General features: G+C 41.1%; 1 protein-coding gene across 3 annotated transcripts in view; it reads right to left on the reverse strand.

Moving 5' to 3' along the window:
* The window catches only part of tbca (tubulin cofactor a), a 91,985-nt gene that overhangs the window by 26,336 nt on the left and 43,302 nt on the right, over nt 1-22,347 (reverse strand). For all 3 annotated transcript variants that reach the window (XM_041186829.1, XM_041186830.1, XM_041186828.1), the window contains one exon: nt 22,078-22,183. In XM_041186829.1, the coding sequence (XP_041042763.1) occupies nt 22,078-22,183 (106 nt within the window). The remainder of the gene's footprint in view (nt 1-22,077; nt 22,184-22,347) is intronic.

Genomic DNA, 22,347 nt, shown 5'->3' on the forward strand with positions numbered 1-22,347 from the left:
AAGGAAGGATACAATGCTGGAATTGTATATAACACTGGTGAGGCCACAACTGGAGTAGTGTGTGCAGTTCTGGTCATCACATTACAGGAAGGACACAATAGCTCTGGAGAGAGTGCAAAGGAGGTTTACAAGAATGGGTGAGAAAAGTGTAGCTATGAGGAGAGACTGGATAGGTTGGAGTTATTTTCCTTAGAACAAAGAAGGCTGAGAGGTGACTTGATTGAGGTGTACAAAATTATGAAGGGAATAGATAGAGTGGACAGGATAAAATTGTTTTCCTTGATGGAGATTTGTAGAACCAGGGGACACAGATTCAGGATAAGTGGCAGAAGGTGTAGGGGGCACATGAGGAAGAATTTTTTTGCAGAGGGTAGTGGGTGTCTGGAATTCACTGCCCAAGTTGGTGGTAGAGGCAGAAACTCTAAACTTTTTTAAAAAGTACCTGGATCTGCACCTTAAGTGCTGTAAGCTGCAGGGGTACGGGCCGGGTGCAGGAAGGTGGGATTAGAAAGGGCACCTGGGTGTCCTAGGGCTGGCATGGGCAAGATGGGACGAATGGCCTCCTTCTGTGCTGTAACCTTCCTATGGTTCTATGGTCAGCACAACTCTTACGACACTGAGGATCCTTTAGTAAATATTGCCCAATTGCGGAATCAGATCTAATGTTGGACACTGTGTTTTGAGTTTTGCAAGCACGGACTGGTTGGGTATGGTCTGTACTTTGCCCACTGCAAAAAGCAGAAGGGACATGCTGTTTGATACGGTCCGCCAGTCTTTAGGACATACGGCCTACATACCTAACATCACATTGGCACTGAAGTTCATATATAACATTACTAATTTGTGTACGATAGGCAGAACATCTTTTTGGTTGACAGCAGCATCCTGTTAGTGGCGATTACCACTCGTGCTGCTGCTGCACAGTAGCAGCATGAAACAGCTAGCTTCACCTATTGCTCAAATGTTTGAGTTACCTTACCTTTCCAGGGTAATCAGAAGTAGACTGGACACTTTTTAGTGCTGAAAGTGGCAGCCTTAGGCCCGTTCATGAGTTTGCATGATATACAGCGCAAAATGATCTGATCAAGATAGCCATTATCCTGCAGGTGTCTTTGATGCGCCTTATTTCAGCATCAAGCTTGCATGGTGAACAAATGGCTTTGGCACTATTTGAGGATGCCCATAAGGCCAATTTCATAGCACATGGAACTTGTAAGAGTTCCAACGCGTGTATTGACCAACGAAGGTAGGCTTGTGGTAGAGAAACCCCTGGGAGATTTCTCAACTAGTACATCAAGGAAAGGGAGTTATTTGACTGCTCCATTTCAAAGGTGAATTTGAGCACAGTATGGAGCCTACTAAGACTTGCAAGGAAATTATTACATACTGCTACGGATTTAAATATAGCAAACATATCATGCACATAGCGGAAATATGCAAGAGAGATTAGGCATCATTCCATCGAAGGCACGTTCCTCATGGGACCCAACAAAGATGTTTTCGAAAGCTGGGCCTAGAGGGGATCCCTTGGCAACACCATCTATTTGGGCACACATGGTGTGGTTAAAGCTGAACTCAACTGCATTGGGTTGTCAAGTTCATTAGCTCAATGAATACTGATTCAGGCAATGGTGGCGGATTCAGATAGCCATGATATAGTGCTGCAGCACAAATTTCTATGGCTTCCTTAAGTGGGACATTGGTGAATAGGCTAGCAATGTCTAATGAGCACATATGCAAGTTCTCTACAGTACTTGCAAAGGTGAAGGAATCACTTGCCATCCAAATCAGCACCCTCTTCTTGTACAGTATAAAGTTGTTGCTTCCCCTCACATTGGTATTTTTGTGATTGTCCTGATGAGTGCAAGACAATAAGCTTGGATATAGATAGATTAAATGAGTGCAAAAATTTGACAGATGGAGTATAATTTGGGAAAACACGAATTTCGCCATTTTGGCAAGAATATAAAGCAGCATATTATTTAAATAGGGAGAGGCTGGGGAGCTCTGAGCTACAGAGAGATCTGGGTGTCCCAATATATGAATTACAAAAAGTTGGGGAAAAGGTACAGCAAGTGATTAGGAAGGCAAATGGAATGTTGTTGTTTATTGCAAGGAGAATGGAAAATAAAAGTAGGGATATTTTGCTACAGCTGTATAGGATATTTGTTGGACCATACCTGTAGTACAGCGTGCAGTTTTGGTCTCCTTACTTAAAGGATATAATTGCATTAGCAGTTCAGAGAAGGTTCACTTGACTGATTCTTGGGATGAGGGGAGTTATCTTATGAGGAAATGTTGGACAGGTTGAACTTGTATCCATTGGAGTTTAAAAGATTGAGAGGCGATCTTATTGAAATATAAGATCCTGAGGGGACTTGACAGGGTGCATGCTGAGAGGATGTTTCCTCTCGTGGGAGAGACTAGAACTAGGGGACAGTTTAAAAATAAAGGGTCTCCCATTTAAGACAGAGATGAGGAGGAATTTTTCTGAGGGTCACAAGTCTGTGGAACTCTCTTCCCCAGACAGCGGTGGAGGCGGATTCATGGAATATTTTTAAGGCTGATTTAGATAGATTCCTGGTTGACAAGGGAGTCTAAACTTATCTGGGGTAGGGAGGAAAGTAGAGTTGAGACCACAATCAGATCAGCAATGATCTTAATGAATGGTGGAGCAGGCTCCAGGGCCCAAATGACCTTCTCCTGCTCCTAATTCATATGTATGTTCAACATAACTTCCTTGCTCTTATACTCTTTGCCCCTATTAATAAAGTCTAGGACACTGTATGCTTTATTAACCATGTTCTTAACCTGTTCCACAACCTTCAATGACTTATGTACATGTATATCTGGTGTCTCTGCTCCAACACCCTTTTTTGAATTGAACCCTTTGTTTTATATTGTCTCTCCATGTTCTTGCTACCAAAACAAATCACTTCACATTTCTCCATATTGATCTTCATCTGCCACATGATCAAAAGGGCACAGACAAGTTAATGGAGTGGGTGATGTCCTACACTATCCTCCTCACAGCTCATAATGCTTTCAAGTTTCCAACCATCCGCAAACTTTGAAATTGCGTCCTGTGCACCAAGGTCATTAATATGTGTCAGAAAAAGCAAGGGTCCCAACACTGACCCCTGGGGAACTCCACTACAAACCTTGCTCCAGCCTGAAAAACATCTATTAGCCACTACTCTTTCCTGTCACTCAGCCAATTTTGTATCCATGTTGCTACTGTCTTTTTCATTCCATGAGCTATAGCTTTGCTCACAAGTCTGTTGTGCGGCATTGTACCAAATGCCTTTGGAAGTCCATGTACACAACTTCAACAACATTGCCACCATCAACCCTCTGTTACTTACAACTCTAGCAAGTTAGTCAAACATGATTTTCCCTTAAGAAATCCATGCTGGCTTTTCTTAATTAACTCATATTTGTCCATGTGACTATTAATTTTGTCCCAAATTATTGTTTCTAGAAACATATATTTTGAGTATATTCAATTTGAGTATATTCAAGGCAGAGATCGATAGGTTTCTAGATATTAGCAATATCATGGGATACGGGGATAATGCAGAAAAATGGCATTGAGATAGAAAATCAGCCATGATCTAATTAAATGGTGCAGCAGGCTAGAGGGGTTGAATGTCCTACTCCTATTTTCTATGTTCTATAGCATTATTGTTTTGTGGTATCACTACATTTGGGAAATGCTAAATCTCCATTGATTCTGGCTAACTGTTTTGGTTGTTATGGGCACTCTTATCCAAAGCTTTCCTTTACCCTTCCACATATCTTGATGCTACTAGAGTTTTTTTGTTTCAAGAAATATCAGTGGACACAATTTCCATAGAAATTAGAAATGCATACTGAATTTTAATTCATCCAATAAAGATCTTCATCCTTTTAGGGTCTCTAAATGCTCTATTAGCTTTGTATTCTCCTAGGTGATTTGGCACTTTGTTTGCCTTTTCTCTAAAACTGGTTAACAAATGTTACAAGGCATTTTCTTTCTTACTTTCCTATTCTCTATGAAAATAATCTGCATGGACCTAGAGCTGGATGCTCTACTCTCATTCCCGTCTTATGCTCAAATAGAAAAAAGTTCTAGGTGAATAATATTAACCAAATTATCCACTCGTAGAAAAATAAAGTCCTATTTTTAAAAAATGGAGTCCCTGGGCTTTAAACTTTGGCTAATTTATCTTATGTTAATACTATTCATGCATGCATAGAAGACTTTGTCTGCAATACTAAAGAAAAGGAAAGGAAATCAATGTGCTATCTGAATGTAGCAGAGCACCTGGATCAATGGCTTTTCTTTCCAATTCTGAAAAGGTCCCTTGTTTCCATTTCTGGCTGTTAGCCCATGTGGCATCATCTGCAGACTGAGTCAGTTGCCTGACTGGCTCCATGGCCTCCCCCCACCATAACTCTAACTTCTTTCAGCCCTGCAACCCCTTGAGATCTATGTGGTCCTCTATTTCAGGCCTTTTGCATACTGCTGAATGTAATTGCTCAGTCACTGACAACAATGCTTTCCGCTGCACAGACTCTAAACTCTGGAATTCCCCCCTAAACCTCTGCCTCACTCTCCTCTTTTAAGATACTCCCTAAAATCTGTCCGCTTTGATCCAAGCTTTTGGTCACGTGTCCTAATATCTCAATGTGGTTCAGTGTCAAAGTTTGTTAGTGAGCATTCCTATGAAGCATGCAAGCTGTTGTAAAATGCTGAAACTAGTACAGTATTGTTCTTGTGAAGAGCTCCACCTTCTAATTGATGCCAAATGGCTGCTGCTGGAAAATGTCGATGTGGATAGCCACGTAAGGACAGGACTATGCGTGACTGTAATCTTCTGAAAGTCTGCTGAAACTCAACAGTGAAGATCTGAACTGAGAACACAATACTGTTGTTCAGAAATTTGAAGTAATTACATTTCAAACAGTTTTTTAGTTCAGGATTTTTTGTTTCTGTGCCCAAAACATTGGAGTTTTGGACATGAAAGAGACTCCAAATAAAATGGTTACTACATCAGCCTCCTTGAAAAGCAACTGAATGAATATATGGTTAAGCATCAATTAAGGGTTAATGCTCTCCTGTTGATTCAACTGGCATCCATCTATAGCCAAAAATCTCGGCTTTAATTACCAGTCCATCCCAAGTTAGAATACCTGAGCCAAGATGGTACATTGTGGGTTAAGGGATAGGGAGAGAAAAGAACAGATAACATTCCTGCATGCAAAAGCTATCTAAGCCATGCTAAAAAGTGCATGTGTTTGAAGATTGGGCAAGAACAGCTCAACTGTTATACCTCATCATTTAACAATCTATTAATGCTCCCCAGCTAAGCTCACACAATGAATTAGGAGTTTTACAAGCTTGTGTAAACAGAGTAGCTATTATCTGAAGAATTCGAACTGGGGACTGAAGAGCCTATCACTGGCCCTCTATCCAACTCTCTTGTCCTAACGCACCCCCCCCTCCTTAAACCAGCTTATATTTCACCCCTTTTCTATTTTTCCTTAGTTCTGTTGAAGAGTCATGTGGACTCGAAACGTTAACTGTGCTTCCTTCCACAGATGCTGTCAGACCTACTGAGTTTTTCCAGGTATTTTTGTTTTTGATTTCCAGCATCCGCAGTTTTTTACTTTTATTTTACTGAAGAGCATTGTTCCCCAAAGATCGATGTTGGTTCATTTACAATTCATTATTTTTATCAATGATCTTGAAGCTATATGTAGAATAATACATAATAAATTAGGAAAAATAGCTTAACAATGTAGAAGTCGGTATTAATATCTTTTTATTGAGAACGTATTCTGTTATAGAGGCTAATGTGTGATTTAGATTAGGTCGTTAGGATTCCACACATCAAGGCAAAGTAGTAGGAGTTATCTGTTTAAAGTAATTTAAGAAGCATCAAAGGGTTGTGCATAGAATTATAGCCAGTTTGGAAATAAAACATCCAATCTGAGTTATTTAAGACCATAAGACATAGGAGCAGAAATTAGGCAAAACGGCCCATCGAGTCTGCTCCGCCATTCAATCATGGCTGATAAGTTTCTCAACCCCATTCTCCCACCTTCTCCCCGTAACCTTTGATCCCCTTACCAATCAAGAACCTATCTATCTCGGTCTTAAATACACTCAATGACCTGGCCTCCACAGCCTTCTGTGACAATGAATTCCATAGATTCACCACTCCTGGCTAAAGAAGTTTCTCCTCATCTCTGTTCTAAAAGGTCTTCCCTTTACTCTGAGGCTGTGCCCTTGGGTCCCAGTCTCTTCTACTAATGGAAACATCTTCCCCACGTCCACACTATCCAAGCCTTTCAGTATTCTGTAAGTTTCAATCAAATTCCCCCTCATCCTTCTAAACTCCATCGAGTATAGACCCAGAGTCCTCAAACGTTCCTCATATGTTAAGCCTTTCATTCCTGGGATCATTCTCGTGAACCTCCTCCGGACCCTCTCCAGGGCCAGCACATCCTCCCTGAGATATGACGCCCAAAATTGCTCACAATATTCCAAATGTGGTCTGAGCAGAGCCTTATATAGCCTCAGCAGCAGATCCCTGCTTTCTAGTCCTCTCGAAATAAATGCCAACATTGCATTTGCCTTCCTAACTACTGACTCAACCTGCAAGTTAACCTTAAGAGAATCCTGGACTAGGTCTCTCAAGTCCCTTTCCACTCCAAATTTCTGAATTCTCTCCCCAGTTAGAAAATAGTCCATGCCTCTATTCTTCTTACCAAAGTGCATGACCTCACACTTCCCCATGTTGTACTCCATCTGCCACTTCTTTGCCCATTCTTCTAACCTGTCCAAATCCTTCTGCAGCCTCCCCGCCTCCTCAATACTACTTGTCCCTCCACTTATCTTTGATTCAGCTGCAAACTTAGCCAGGATGCTCTCAGTTCTTTCATCGACATCATTAATGTATAAAGTGAAAAGTTGTGGTCCCAACACTGACCCCTGCAGAACTCCACTAGTCACTGGCCGCCATCCTGAGAAGGAACCCCTTATCCCCACTCTCTGCCTCCTGCCAGACAGCCAATCTTCTATCCATGCTAGTAACTTGCCTCTAACACCATGGGCTCTTATCTTACTGAACAGCCTCCTGTGCGGCACCTTGTCAAAGGCCTTCTGGAAGTCCAAGTAGATAACATCCATTGGCTCTCCATTGTCTAACCTATTCGTTACCTCCTCAAAGAATTCTAACAGACTTGTCAGACATGACCTCCCCTTGATGAAACCATGCTGACATTGCCCGATTTTACCATGCACTTCCAAGTATTCTGAAATCTCATCCTTAATAATGGACTCTAAAATCTTACCAACGACCGAGGTCAGGCTAATCGGCCTGTAATTTCCCGTCTTTTGCCTCACTCCCTTCTTAAGCAGGGGGGTTCCATTAGCGATTTTCCAGTCCTCTGGGACCCTCCCTGACTCCAGTGATTTCTGAAAGATCACCACTAATGCCTTCACTATCTCTTCAGCTATCTCCTTCAGAACTCTGGGGTGTAATCCATCTGGTCCAAGTGATTTATCCACCTTCAGATCTTTCAGTTTTCCTAGCACCGTCTCCTTGGTAATGGCCACCATACTCACCTCTGCCCCCCGACTCTCTTGATCTTTGGGGATGTCACTCGTTCCTTCCACTGTGAAGACTGACGCAAAGTACCTATTCAGTTCCTCCACCATTTCTTTGTTCCCCACTATTACTTCTCCAGCGTCATTTTCCAGCAGCCCAATTTTGCCTCTCTCTCATCTTTTATATACCTAAAAAAACTCTTACAATCTTCTTTTATATTACTGGCTAGTTTATCCTCATATTTAATCTTCTCCCTCCTTATTTCTTTTTTAGTTGTCCTCTGTTGGTCTTTGTAGGCTTCCCAATCCCCTGGTTTCCCACTGCTCTTCGCCGCATTGTATGCTTTCTCTTTAGCTGTTATGCTGTCCCTGACTTCCCTTGTCAGCCATGGTTGCCTCGTTCTCCCTTTAGTATGCTTCTTCTTCCTAGGGATGAATTTTTGCTGTGTCTCCCAAATTATTCCCAGAAACTCCTGCCATTGTTGTTCCAATGTCTTTCCTGCTAGGCTCATCTCCCAGTCAATTCTGGCTAGCTCCTCCCTCATGCCTCTGTAGTTGCCTTTATTCAACTGTAATACCGTTTCATCTGATTCCAGCTTTTTCCTCTCAAATTGCAGGGTAAATTCTATCATATTATGGTCAATTCCTCCTAGGGGTTCCTTCACCCTAAGCTCCCTTATCAAATCTGCCTCATTACACATCACTAAATCTAGAATTGCCTGTTCCCTAGTGGGCTTCACTACAAGCTGCTCCAAAAAGCCATCTTGTAGACATTCCACAAATTCCTTTTCTTGGGATCCACTACCAACCTGATTTTCCCAGTCTACCTGCATATCAAAAACCCCCATGATCACTGTAATCTTGCCTTTCTTACACGCCTTTTCTATCTCCTGGTGTATCTTGTGCCCCACATCCTGACTACTGTTCGGAGGCCTGTACATAACTCCCATTATGGTTTTTTCACCTTTGCAGTTCCTCAACTCTACCCACACAGATTCTACATCATCTGACCCTACATTATTTCTTGCTATCGATTTAATTGCATTTCTTACTAACAAAGCAACCCCACCCCCTCTTAACCTGCCTATCTTTTCAATAGGATGTTTTTCCTTGGATATTTAGCTCCCAGTCCTGATCCCCTTGCAGCCATGTCTCCGTGATGCCCACCACATCATACCTGCCAATTTCAATCTGCGCCACAAGCTCATTTACCTTATTTCGTATACTGCGTGCACTCAGATACAACACCTTCAGTCCTGTATTTCCCATCCCCTTTCTCATTGTCGTCCCTTTATCTGATGTGCTTGAAGTTAGAATCTGAGCCCTTTCCAAACACTCTGTTCTATTTTTTGTTCTGGAGATTTTAATAGCCTCTCCTGGGCTCTCCTTTCTTTTAAGTTTTTTCCATAATTTCCCATGAAGTTGAATCCACCCCCCCACACGCTAATATGCTTTGTTTCCCATTAGTCATACTTCTTGGAGTTTTACCCTTCCCTCATCACACCGCCCCCGCCGCCGCCCCCCCCACTTCTAGTTTAAAGTCGTCCCAACGGTACAGATACCTCCTGTTCCAATACTGATGCCAGTGTCCCACAAAATGGAACCCCTCTTTCCCGCACCACTCCTTTAGCCACATATTTACTTCCCTTATTCTCACGTCCCTATGCCAATTTGCACATGGCTCGGGTAGTAATCCGGAGATTATAACCCTTGAGGACCGGTTCTTTAATTTAGTTCCTAGTCCCTGATAATCCCCAAACAGGTCCTCTTTCCTAGTCTTATCTATGTTATTTGTCCCGACATGGACCACAACAACTGGATCCTCCCCCTCCCTCTCCAATATCCTTTCAAGCCAGTCAGAGATGTCCCTCACCCTGGCACCGGGCAGGCAACATACCATGCAGGACTCTCGATCCTGCTTACAAAGGAAGCTATCAATTCCCCTAATTATAGAATCCCCTACAACTACCACTAGTCTTTTTGCTCCCCCCTCTTGAATAGCCTCCTGTGCCACAGTGCTGTGGTCAGCTGGCTCATCCTCCCTACAGCCCTCTTCCTCATCCACACAGGGAGCAAGTACTTCGCACCTGTTGGATATGGTCAAGAGCTGAGGCTCCTCTGTTCCTGATCATAGGATCCCTCTACCTGCCTCACTTGCAGTCACACCCTGCTGACCCTGACCACTGACCGGACTTGAGGTACTTAATCTACCAGGTGTGACTGCCTCCTGATACTATGCGTCCAGGTAACTCTTCCCCTCCCGGATGTGCCGCAGCGTCCGGAGCTTGAACTCCAGATCATCAATTCTGAGCCGGAGTTCCTCCAGCAACCAACACTTGCTGCAGATGTGGTCACTGCGGCTCGCAATGGGATCTGCCAGCTCCCACATCATACAGCTACAGCACATCTCTACTTAGATAATTAATTTAATAATTAGCTTTGCAGTGTTTTTTTTCAAATTTGGTGCAGATTTCCTACCAACCAATCAAGTCACCGCTTTCCTGTGATGTCACTTTTTTAGTTTTGGCTTCAGGTACTCTGTGCCCCGAGGTCACTGCTCCGGTGCTCCTCCCTCCGAGTCTGCTCCCTAGAGACAAGGCCGCGAATCCCCAAGGTAAGCTAGATTTATACTCACCGTTCCAGTGCTCCTCCCTGGAGACAAGGCCGCGAATCCCCGAGATAAGCTAGATTTATACTCACCGCTCCGGTGCTCCTCCCTGGAGACAAGTCTGCAAATCCCCGAGGTAAGCTAGATTTATACTCACCGCTCCGGTGCTCCTCCCTCCTAGTCTGCTCCCAGGATTACTACCAATCAGCTGCTTTTTCTTTAAAATCCACTTTCAGAAGAGTGTCTCTCGCAGGTCTGGTGCACTCCTGAAGGCACTGTCTCTTCCTCTCTCTTTTTTTTAGGTTTGAAGAGGAGGGAGGGATGGAAACACTGCAGCAATGTAATGTTTGGGGCTATTCCATTCCTTGACAGTGGGTCCTCCTTGAATCCTTCCTGAGTCGCGGTGGCTGCAATGACTTCTCCCAGAATGCTTCAGTCACTTCTCACCAGCGCCCTCTGTTGGATGCCCTTCCTCCTGTTGAGTGCGAGAGTCCTTCTCCTCAGTTCTCTCCTGAGTCACGGTGGCTGCGATAACTTCTCCCAGAATGCTTCAGTCACTTCTCACCAGCACCCTCTGTTGGATGCCCTTCCTCCTGTTGAGTGCAAGAGTCCTTTTCCTCAGTTCCCTCCTGAGTCGCGGTGGCTGAGATGATTTCTCCCAGAATGCTTCAGTCACTTCTCACCAGCGCCCTCTTCTCAGGTAAAAGATGATATTTATAACAATGAAAAATTGTTCAATTTTTAGCCAATAAAAAAAATGAAACAATGAAACACCAGCCACATTTCAATGAGAATGCAGTGTTTGTGGTGCAACAATTGCCGTGTACTAGTGCGGTAGCATATGACCTCAGAATTGTAGGTTCAAAGGAACTCTTCTGGCATTGTCCATTTGTGTTTATAAATATGCTCACTGTCAATCATTCTAAGGTATTCTGTGCTGAGAATTAGCCTGGATTGGTTTGTAGTCTGAAGACCCAAATTGATATCCTATGTGTAAGCATATAGATGTGTGAATCTGCTTATATTTTATTAATATTAATAAAACTAACAAATTGATTTATTTCTGGCATCCAAACCTAAATAATTTGGGTAACTGTTCAGTTGATCTAATACTACAGATTATTAAATTCACAGATGAAATGCAAATGGACACAAGGGTTGGCAATAAGGAGGTTGAAATTTGATTTAGGTAAGTGAACGAATTCATAAACGACTGACCTAATTTATTAATAAAAAACAGCTGTGCTATACATTCAAGATCAAGCAACTCAAAGCATTCCTACTTCATGCATGTGTGTCCACTAAAAATAGGAGCAGAAATGGGATTTGGAGCAAAAAAATCAGTCACGATAGGTTCATAAGAGATATGCTGTAGCTGAAGAAAATCAAATTGGATTCTTAGAAGAATTGTTACATCAATAAATCTCAGAGCACTATACATTAGTTATACAAGGTTTTGATACTTCCGCATGTGTCAAGAAACCAAAACTCTACAATCTAGAGTGCTAATTATTAAGGGAAAACCTCACATATGTAAAATATTAGATGGCACAAGGTGGATCCAGAATATTACTTTGTCAGTCAGCCAGTAGAACAAGAGGATATAAAATTAGTGAAAGATAAATTTAAAACAGATCATAGAAAAATATCATTATGTTTAATCCCATGAATTAGCAGACTTCAACCACCGCAGTGGTAGCAGTGCTAGAATTGGTCTCAGGGTTCTGGGTTAGGAAAGGGTCAAGAAGGAAAAAGATGATCATGGTTCTCTCTCTCAATTGCTACTCAGTGACCCCTTCTATTTAAAAGTGAGTGTGCAAAGACATTGGATGAAGACAAGGTTAGGCTCAGCTGCACTTCCTCTAGATTACCATAACAAGGTTAACATGAATATGGCTACTTGGTTTTATTAGGACAGAGTAATTGGTGTCCATGGAATTGCACCCCAACAAGAAGTCAATGTCTTCAGGGCATGTTAGGACAGCAGAAAATTGAAAAGAGATGCATAACAGTCAGTGATGGCATCAGATCCATCCATCTAACATAGTCAGCTAGATCTTGCAGAAGTCAAGCAATTCTCCAGAATATACAGCAGTTCAGGCAGTGGTCATGTGTACTGAAACTAGAGTGGAAAAGCAATGATATTTAAAATACTTTTAATTTCTTTAGTCAACAATTTTTAACCTAGTTTGAGATTAGATGTAATATTTGTTAATGGTGGTACGGATGGTTAGAAAGGAGAATCATCAGTCCCATGGGATCACTGGCCTGAGTCACTCATATGAACCAGTGAATTAACACAGGAAGTGACACTAAGAAGGGTTCAGGTTATAGTGAGCAGGAAGTCTGTTATTTGCCCCCTTTTAAGGAAAGATAAAAAGAAAAGGATTTGGCTACACACGGCTAAATTACTTGAAAAAATCCAATTTAATCATACTTCATTTTTCAACCATTCAAGCAATATAGCAGTCCATTAAAAACTATAGTCAAAATTATGTACAATAAAGCTCTCGTCCTTATAAGAAGAAAGGATAATAAATAGGGTCTGAGCTCTAAATTTAATGCAAAATTGAAAACAAAAACTTGCACTCAACATAATTTACACCTCATTTAATATCACTTTTGAGAGTGGTAGGGTGGCACAGTGCATTAGAACTCTAACATGTGGTACAAGAGCAATGGGACACAAGGTCAAAGAAAAAAATGTACTCTCAGCTATGCTGCCGCAGGAGGCATTGAGCAGCAGCAGGGAATTCTCCACTGACCATCTCTTGAAGATATTTTGGTACAGAAACCAAAAGTGACATGACATTGCTAACTCAATGTCAATTTAAGCATGTCAGTTATACTGCTAGTTTTACATTGCTTTACATGTCAGAAACTGGAACCATAAATATGCACCCAAGTGTTTATGTTGCATTCGCTGAAATTTCAATATCTGATGAGAGGTCACCGACCTAAAACGTTAGCTGGTTTCTATCTTCACAGATACTGCCAGGCCTGCTGAGTATTTCTAGCATTTTCTGTTTTTATTTCAGATTTCCAGCATCTGCAGTATTTTGCTTTTGTGTTCTATTAAGTTAATGTTGGCCCTTAATGGCAGGGGAGGAGGGGAGAGAAGTGAGTAAGAAAAGGGAAAAGAGGAGACACAAAAATACAGCCAAGTTAACAGGAAAAAAGAAAGATCCATGACAATGTTTTGTCACAATTTTGATTACTTTTAACATTTTACCATAAGTAACTTCAAGCGCCTACCCCACTTTTTTTTTTAAATCACATTACAACCTTTGCTGATCATGTACCCCTCTTTAAAGCTGAAAAGTGGGACTGACCATGAAACTGTTTGGTTGCTGCGTTCCAGCAAAAAAAAGCACAAGACTCAGAAACTGAAGAGATAGGAAATAAACCAAATAAACGCAAAGGAGGGAAGTAATGGAAAACAAAATGATTTCTGTTACATTTGTGAACACAATACTGCTGAAAAGATAATTTGGATATTTCACCAAGACAGTAATTCTTACAAACCTGATTCAACAGAGTAATGACCAGCCCAGTTCCAGTTTTTAAAACCTATAAATTATATTACATCACACATTTAACCAAAGTAATCTCTTTTCAGAAGTGCTATTCAATTGTATTTTATAAAATGCAGAGTATAGGGCAAATATTCTACACCCCAACTAGAAATTTTCTAAGAATCCAATGACACTATGCAAACAGCGGTAATGAAGACAGATTACAGACATTTAGCTGCCAAGGTCAATAACTGAAGTCTATCTTCACTACTAATCTAGCTCAAACTCATTTGGTAAAAGCAATTTTTCATCGATTTCAAAGGATTTTGTTATTTGCTTCTATGCATCTACAACGAAATTCCTCAAAATGGTCAAACACATTATAATTAGATACAGAAGCACAAATTGCATAATACTGTGCCTGTATAAATATAGGACTCTGGCTATGTACAGGAATAAGGGATAAAGTGTAAAACGAACCCAAAGCAGGAACTCCACCCAGGATTAAGAAAGTGGTGCTTCTTCTCCTAATTAAAGCACCCATGTCTATCCTATATTCACAGAACACCAAAGAAATCAATTTCAGATTAATATTCTTTAATATCAAGGTGAAACACCAAGACCCAGTCTAGGGCACTAGCAAGATTGAAAACAATAAGGCAAGGATGTAGTGATAAGGTAATCCTGGCTTGGAAATTAAAAGCTTAGATTACACAAGGAAGATAAGGAATTTCACAATTTTGAGATCAAAAAAGAAGAATGAGCTAGAGAAGTCTGCCAGAAAAGTCAGTTTCAACATAGTGGAGATGTAGAGAGGAAGGAAAGCGTTTGGCAAAACATATTGGAGCTTCCAAAGAAAGTTCCAAAGGAAGACTACTGATCCTTGTATGAGATAAATTAAAGAAAATCCACATACAATAGAGACATACACATATAAGCCAGAATATAATGGAGTAAGAGATCACAAGAGGTCTAAGGCAGGAATGCCAAAGAACTGCTCACATAGCTCTAATTATTTTTTGAGCAACTGATGTCTGGCACATCATGGTGTTTAGGAGTTTGCATTGCAAGCTGAGAAATTCACACACATTTGTCACGACTCACTGGGGATAGTGCGCTGCAATATCAAGCCCCACTGCTCCCTGAGCCACAGCAAATGTGAAAAAGTTTGATCAACCCACCTAATTATTTATTTAGGTTAACAGAATCCAAGCACTAGGTTTGTAAACTTTATAAGTAAATGTCTGTTTATTGAACAAATTGTCTTTAACCAATGGCAAAAGAAAGAAATATGAACTGCTAATTTCTAACTCTATACCTTAAACTCTACCCCTTCTTAAATCCCTATACACACATATACAAGAGACACAAGACACACAAAAACATGGATTTTAAGGGTGGGATAAAGCAGTTCAATAGCACCAATTCCGGAGTACAGGATTAGATGGGTTGATTTTGATCGATGTCTTCCAAATTCCTTTCAGTTCTTTGTTGATGACACAAGGTGGTCTTCCAGCACTTTAGAAAATTTAGATAATTGGTTAAGCATTTGCCTTTCAACGTCTCTGACAGTGATTTTTCCCTTTGCTTCTTGACAGGGGCTTTCAGAGAGAGAGAGAGCAGGTTTTAGGGATATGAGGGAGAAAAAGCCAGCTAGCTATTGTTGTAGAAATACTGGAATTTTACACACACAGGAGAGAGGGGTTTTAGGTCTTTTTCCTTTCAGGGTAGGAGCTATTCTTCTGTACTGCTCTCACACAAACTCTGGTCACCTGGTCAAGAGCCAATTAAAACATTATTGCCAGGCAGTTCCCTTTTAGACCAGACTCCTCCTCGGCCACTATCTTGTCTTTCATGGCACACTGTTTCAGAAGAGCAACATTGTCTATATCCCTCACACTGCTCCAGCAGACATGTCCTTCAAACTGCAGCCATTGTAATTTTAATCCACAGTCCAACAGAAATAAAAAAATATTTTCTTTACACATTTCTGTTTGCCACATATGGGGTGAAAATTCACTCCTACAGTTAGAATGCACACTACCTACCTAAATCCTGAGAGTTATACTATAACTGAAGAAAGGCAAAAAAGATTAAAGTGCCCTTTGGCCCATCTCAGGTCAATTGTAAAATGAATGAAGTTAGTGTCTTGCACAAACTGCCCCCCTCCCCCCACCTACACAGGCACCACTAGCAACAATGGAAAAACTACTTGTATTTTCCAATTAGTATGTTTACTATTAGTATCTCCCATTGCTAGGCCCACAATTAAAAATGGTCAGCTGATAATGGAATAATACTAAATATTGGCTTCAAATTGATATTTTTAGCTGGTGAATATAGCCTATCACCATCCTGACATTATCACCACTTATCTCATCACTAAACCCAATATCCTCCTCAACCACACCCCCTCCCAAAAAAAAACTCCAATTTGTCCAAAATTTCACTACGCACTTTAACTATAACTACACCTGCCCATCACCACTATCCTTGCTGATCTGCACTTGCTCCTCAGTGAATTTAAAATCCTTGCCCATGTTCACAAATCCCTCCCTGGTCTCACCCAACTCTACTTTAATCATCCTAACCTCTCCTTCAATCTCTCATCTCTGGCCTCCTGTGAATCCCCTCCCCTCTGCTTCACTCTTAGTGGCAACATCTTCAGACTTTCCCAAATCCCTCTCCCTGCTTTGCCACCCTTGAAAGCTATCTCCTTTACCAAACTTTCAGTAATCTAGCTCAGAAGCTTAGCACCCACTCCTTTCTTCTGCTGTTGGACATCCATCTATGTTTAAGGTGCTATATAAATGCAAATTGCTGTTGATAGATCAAAATTGCATATTAGTGTGAAGAATCAAATATTTTGAAGCAGTTTTAGCAGGGAAGGTGTGAGAGTTCCACTTGAGGTCAGATCCTGATGCAGATAACATTACCAGATGAAAGAGTCATGATGTGCTTAGAGGAGGAGGTGATAGTTGCTCATTGAGAATTCTAAGAGAACATAAGAGTTGAAGGCAAGATCTTCATTGCTCATATTGATGGATTAATTAATGCAGAATGGAATGATCAGAAAGTGGTTGGGATTAGATAACATCAATACAAAAAAGGACCAGAATGTTGAGAGAAGGCAGTGTCTAGAATGTTCAGGGAGGGAATTCCAGAGCTTAGGTTGTCAGCAGCTGAAGGGATGAACTGGAGACCAGGAGACCAACCTTGGTTCAATGAGAAGTGTAGGAGAGCATCCCAGGAGCAGCGGACATCTAAAAATGAAGTATCAATCTGGCAAAGCTACAACATAGGACTACGTGCATACTAAAAAGCAGAATCAGCATGTTACAGATAGAGCTAAGTGATCCCACAGCCAACAGATCAGATCAAAGCTGTGTAGTCCTGCCATATTCAGTCATAAATTTGGGGGGGGGGGGGGCGTTGCTGGTGAACAATTCGACAACCAACTGGAGGAGGAGTCTTCAAAAAACTCCATCCTTCAATGGTAGTGGAGACCAGTACACAAAGAGAGAAGGCTGAACTATCAACTATCAGCCAGAATAACCAAGAGGATAACCGACCTTGGGCTCCTCTGGAGGTGCCACCATCAAAGATGCTAGTTTTTAGACAACTCAATTCACTTCACATGATATCAAGAAATGGCTGAAGCCACTAGATACAGCAAAGCTTATGGATCCTGATGACATCCTGGCTGTAATACTAAAGACTTGTGCTCCACATCTAGTCAAGTTGTTCCAGTGCAGTTACAACACTGGCATCTACCCAACAATGTGCAAAAGTGCCCAGGTATGTCCTATCCACAAAAAGCAAGACAAATCAAAATTTGGCCAATTACCGCCCCATGAAGGCTATTCTCAATTAACAGAAGAGTGATGGAAGGCATCATCAACAGTACTATTAAGTGGCACTTATTCAGCAACAAGCTGTTCACCAATGCTCAGTTTAGATTCTGCCAGGGCAACTCAGCTCTGGACTTCATTATAACTTTAGCACAAACATGGGCAAAAGAGCTGAATTCCAGAGGTGAGGTAAGATTGACAGCCCATGACATCAAGACAGCATTTGACCGAGTGTGGCATAAAGGAGCCCAGCAAAATTGAAGTCAGCGGGAAAACTCTCTACTAGCTGGAGTCATACCTAGTTCATAGAAACTGGTTGAGGTAGTTGGAGGCCAATTATTTCAGCCCTAGGACATCACTGCAGGAGTTCCTCAAATAGTGTCCTAGCCAACCATTCTCAGCTGCTTCATCAATGACCTTCTCACCAACATAAGATCAGAACCAGAGATGTTCGCTGATGACTGCACAATATTCAGTACCATTCACAACTCCTCAGATACTGAAGCAGTCTGTATCCCGGATGGTGTTGAGATTCTTGAGCAAGACCTAGACAAGATTCAGGCTTGGGCTAATAAATTTCAAGAAACATTCATGTCACACAAGTACCAGGCACTGACCATCTCCAATTAGAGAGAATTTAACCATGTCCCCACGACATTCAACGGTCTCCATCTCTGAAACCCCTATCATCAAAATCTCGGGAGTTACCATTGGTCAGAAAGTAACTGGGTCAGCTATTCAAATACTGTGGCTACAAGAGCTAGTCAGAGGCTAGGAATTCTGCAGCAAGTAACTCACCTCCTGTCTATGCAAAGCCTGTCCATCATCTACAAGGGACAATTCAGGAGGGTAATGAAATACTCTCAACTTGCCTCAATGAGTGCATTTCTAACAGCACTTAAAATGCTCAACACCATCCAGAACAAAACAATCCATGATCAGGACCCCATCTACCATCTCAAAAATTCAATCTCGCTACCGCTAATGCACAGTGGCAGCAGTGTGTACCATCTACAAGATGCGCTGCAGCAATTCACCAAGTTTGCTTCAATGGCAGCTTCTAAACCCATGACCTCTGAACAGGGGCAGTAGACAAAGGAGAACACCACCACCTGCAAGTTCCCTGGTAAGTCACATACCATCCTGACCTAGAACTAAGGTGCTGCTCCTTCACTTTCACTGGGTCAAAGTAATGCAACTCCCTAACAGGTCTGTGGAAATACCTATATCATGTGTACTGCAACTGTTCAAGAAACCAGCTCGCCACCAAACTCAAGGGTATTTAGGGATGGGCAATAAATGTTGGCCTTGCCAGTGATGCTCACATCTCAAGAACAAATTTTTAAAAATAGGGTATCACAGAGATCTCAGAGGACTGTAGGATTGGAGGAGATTACAGAAAAATGGAGGAGCAAGGCCAAGGAAGGATGAGGGTGTAAAATACTGTTGGACATGTTTTAAAGAACTTTAAAAAATGCCTAACAGCAATGGCAGTAACAGTATGCATGTCTCTGAAAAAAAAACTTTTAAAAAATATGATCTTGGCAACTGGGCAGTGGGACATAGCCACATTCATTGCCCATCTCTAGTTGCCCTGAGTGGTCACAGGCCTTAGTCTTGAACTTGCAGTCTTTATTGTACAGAAAGCCAAATATTTGATTTTCTACTTTTTGATTTGCAGCAATCGTTTATAACTGAATGCTCCTTTGCTAGGGCACTTGAGGGCATAAATTTTAACCATGGTATGAGGCTGGAGTCACATGTAGGCTACATTGAACTGGCATGGCTACCTTACTTTCCTGAAAGGCATCAGTGAAACAGTTTATGACAATCCAGAATTTTATTTTTCTGGTGCTAGCTAGAAATTACCAGGTTTCTTGAACTTAATTACACAACTTGCCACGATGGGATTTTAACTCTCAATCGCTGGGTTACTAAATCCAGTACCATAACCACTTGCGCAAAAAAGTCAGGAATGACGGAAGAGCAGATAAATGTACATTGTGATCTTTATACCAGATTTTATGACATGGGCTCCATGTATCCCAAATCATTTGCTCAACCTCTCTACAGGAGTTCAGATAGAATGAACTTTTTCACCTGACAAACCCTCGTGTAGTTCTTAGAAATTAGTGTTAACAAATGTACTTATAAACAGTCACTTGATAGTACAGAACTTGCTAAAATATTGCTGAAAAGAGCGATGTGTTGCCAAAGCTTTTCATCTTGCACTCATCAGGACAAACACAAAAATGCCAAATTTCAAATAATCACATCAGTTTACAGTACAGGAGAAAAGGGGGCTGATAGGTTGGCAAGTCAACACTGATTGGCTGAGGCATGCCAAGGAAAAAGCAACAGGGAACTATAGACCTCCCAAGCTCTCTGATAATTCAAAAAAAAGATGCAAGGCTTGAACCCCTTTTGTTTGCAGAGAAAAGCAGGTCCCTGTTTTTGAATGTGTGGGTCTCCAATCAAGCATAATGTAATGAGCCCATTACAAGCTTGACTAATTATCTTAAATTGCTTGTTAGTGTAGCTGTTAGTGCACTCAAATTGAAACAGGCCAAAGGCTACCACTTTAGGGCCTGAAAAGTATCCAGTCTAACTCAAATTACCCTGGAAAGGCAAAGTATCTCAAACATTTGAATAGGTTAAGCAAGCTGTTTCAGCACTGCTACTATGCAGTGTCTACGGGAGTGGTGTTTTCTACTAACAAGATGCTGCCGTCAGACCGGCTACTACACAATGCAGCAACGTCATGTATGAATTTCAGTGCCCATATTTGACCTCATGCCATGAGACTTCATGGGCTCTGGAAGGAACGTTGAACTCCTTTCCAACTGTATGCCAGTGTGTCACCATCTCGGGTGGATATATCCTGCCAGTGGGACAGGGCAAACCCAGGGATAGAGGTGTCTGGGACATGGTCTGTGAGACATCATTTGGTGAGTATGACTATGTCAGGCTATTGCTTGACTAGTCCGTGGTACAGCTTTCCCAATTTTGGCACAAGCCTCAGAAGTTAGTAAGAAGGACTTTGCAGGGTCAACAGGACTGAGTGTGCAGTTCTCATTTCTGGGCCTAGGTCAAAGCCAGATGGTCCGTCCAGTTTCATTCTTTTTGACTTTGTAGCTGTTTTTGGTACAACTGAGTGGCTTGCTAGGCCATTTCAGGGGACATTAAGAGTCAACCATGTTGCTGTCGGTCTGGAGTCACCTCTGGGGTCAAACCGGGTGTCATGAAGCTATTAATGTATATATTTTGGAAAATATTTTTCTTTTAAACTAGAAGCTTAGTCTATAGGTGTATCTTAATTGGATTAAAGCCAGCCAGTCTGGGTGCTTTGATGTGTACGAGTTTTGATATGTAAGAGAGATAGTGTGCATTTGCATTTTTTGAATAGAGCATTCAAGAAGTGGGGTGAAAACTGACACCTATCTAGCAGATACCAAACAATATAATTTATATTACTAATAAAATTGGTACTATGAAAGGGGTTTTATTGTTAGAGAGGTTTAGTTCAGAGGTTGGTGATACAATGAGAATTTACATACAATGGGTGGTGGTAGGTATAACTTTAGCAGTTTTTGGGTATGCAGAGCAGAGGCAATGTGAGATCAAAAATAGCTGTAAGCCTCCAACTGTCTCCACAGGAACCAAAGTGAAAAGAACCTTATTTTGAATTCGTAAGATGAAAATGCTTTGCCTCATGTCTGGTTAAATCTATGGGTTGCTGTTGCCTTAATGGAGATTAGTTTGGGAATTTGTTAAAAATTATGATAGTAGTAATGTGTATATATATTTTAACCTGTCTAAATTAATAAAATGTTTCATTTAGTTTAATGCAAAACCTTGAGAACCGGTGGTCTGATTCCTCAATTTAGAGTCGCATCTCAAACATAACACTTAAAATTATAGATTATGACCAGTTGTTTAAAGTTTCCCTCTGGGAATTTTAAATAACTGTGCTTTACCAACTGCATCGGTCATAACACCAGGTAAGGATGACAAATGAGCCAGATGGGCTTTTACGACAATTGACACTAGTTTCTTGGTCGCCATTACTGAACTAATTTTTTATTCCAGATTTATTCATTAATTGAATTGAAATTTCACCAGTTGCTGTGGCATTTGAACCCATTAACCTGGGCCTCTGAATTACTAGCCCAGTGACATTACCACTATGTTACCATCTCCCCAAATACGGTCGACAGAAAAATGCAATAACTTATGAAGGAGTTTACTTAAGTTGACATGGAAAAGGGTTACAACAAGCTTACTGAATTTTTATAATAATTCTGAAATTATTGCTTTACCAACTTTAAATGTTGGACACATCAACAATTGACAATCTGAGTTAAACATTTGTTTTTTAATTCTACTCTGCTTAAATTATTTTTTCCCATTTGGTACTAAACACTAGTATTAGAACAAAAATATTTTTGACTCTTATGTTCATTAAGCAGTTTCCGAATACACCTGAAAACTGAGAAGTAAACTCACCTGCTTTTTAACCATATATTGATCATTCCCATCAACTTTCATTTTTTCAACTTTTTCTTCTTGTTGTTTGGCCTCTTTTTCATACATAAGCTTTTCCTTTGCCAGTCTGTGTAAAACAATTACAACAACAGTCAAGTCAGATTTATAAAATTAAAAACTTCTCATTCCCAAGTAAATGTGAAAAACTCAGAGCATTTGGGATACTTAGTGCTTGAAAAAATATGCCACAGTATCAGTTCGTTACTTAGGTCATGATTTCCCTCCTACATC

Source organism: Carcharodon carcharias, chromosome 4 (genome assembly GCF_017639515.1).
Source record: "Carcharodon carcharias isolate sCarCar2 chromosome 4, sCarCar2.pri, whole genome shotgun sequence".
NCBI classification, from domain to species: Eukaryota; Metazoa; Chordata; class Chondrichthyes; order Lamniformes; family Lamnidae; genus Carcharodon; species Carcharodon carcharias.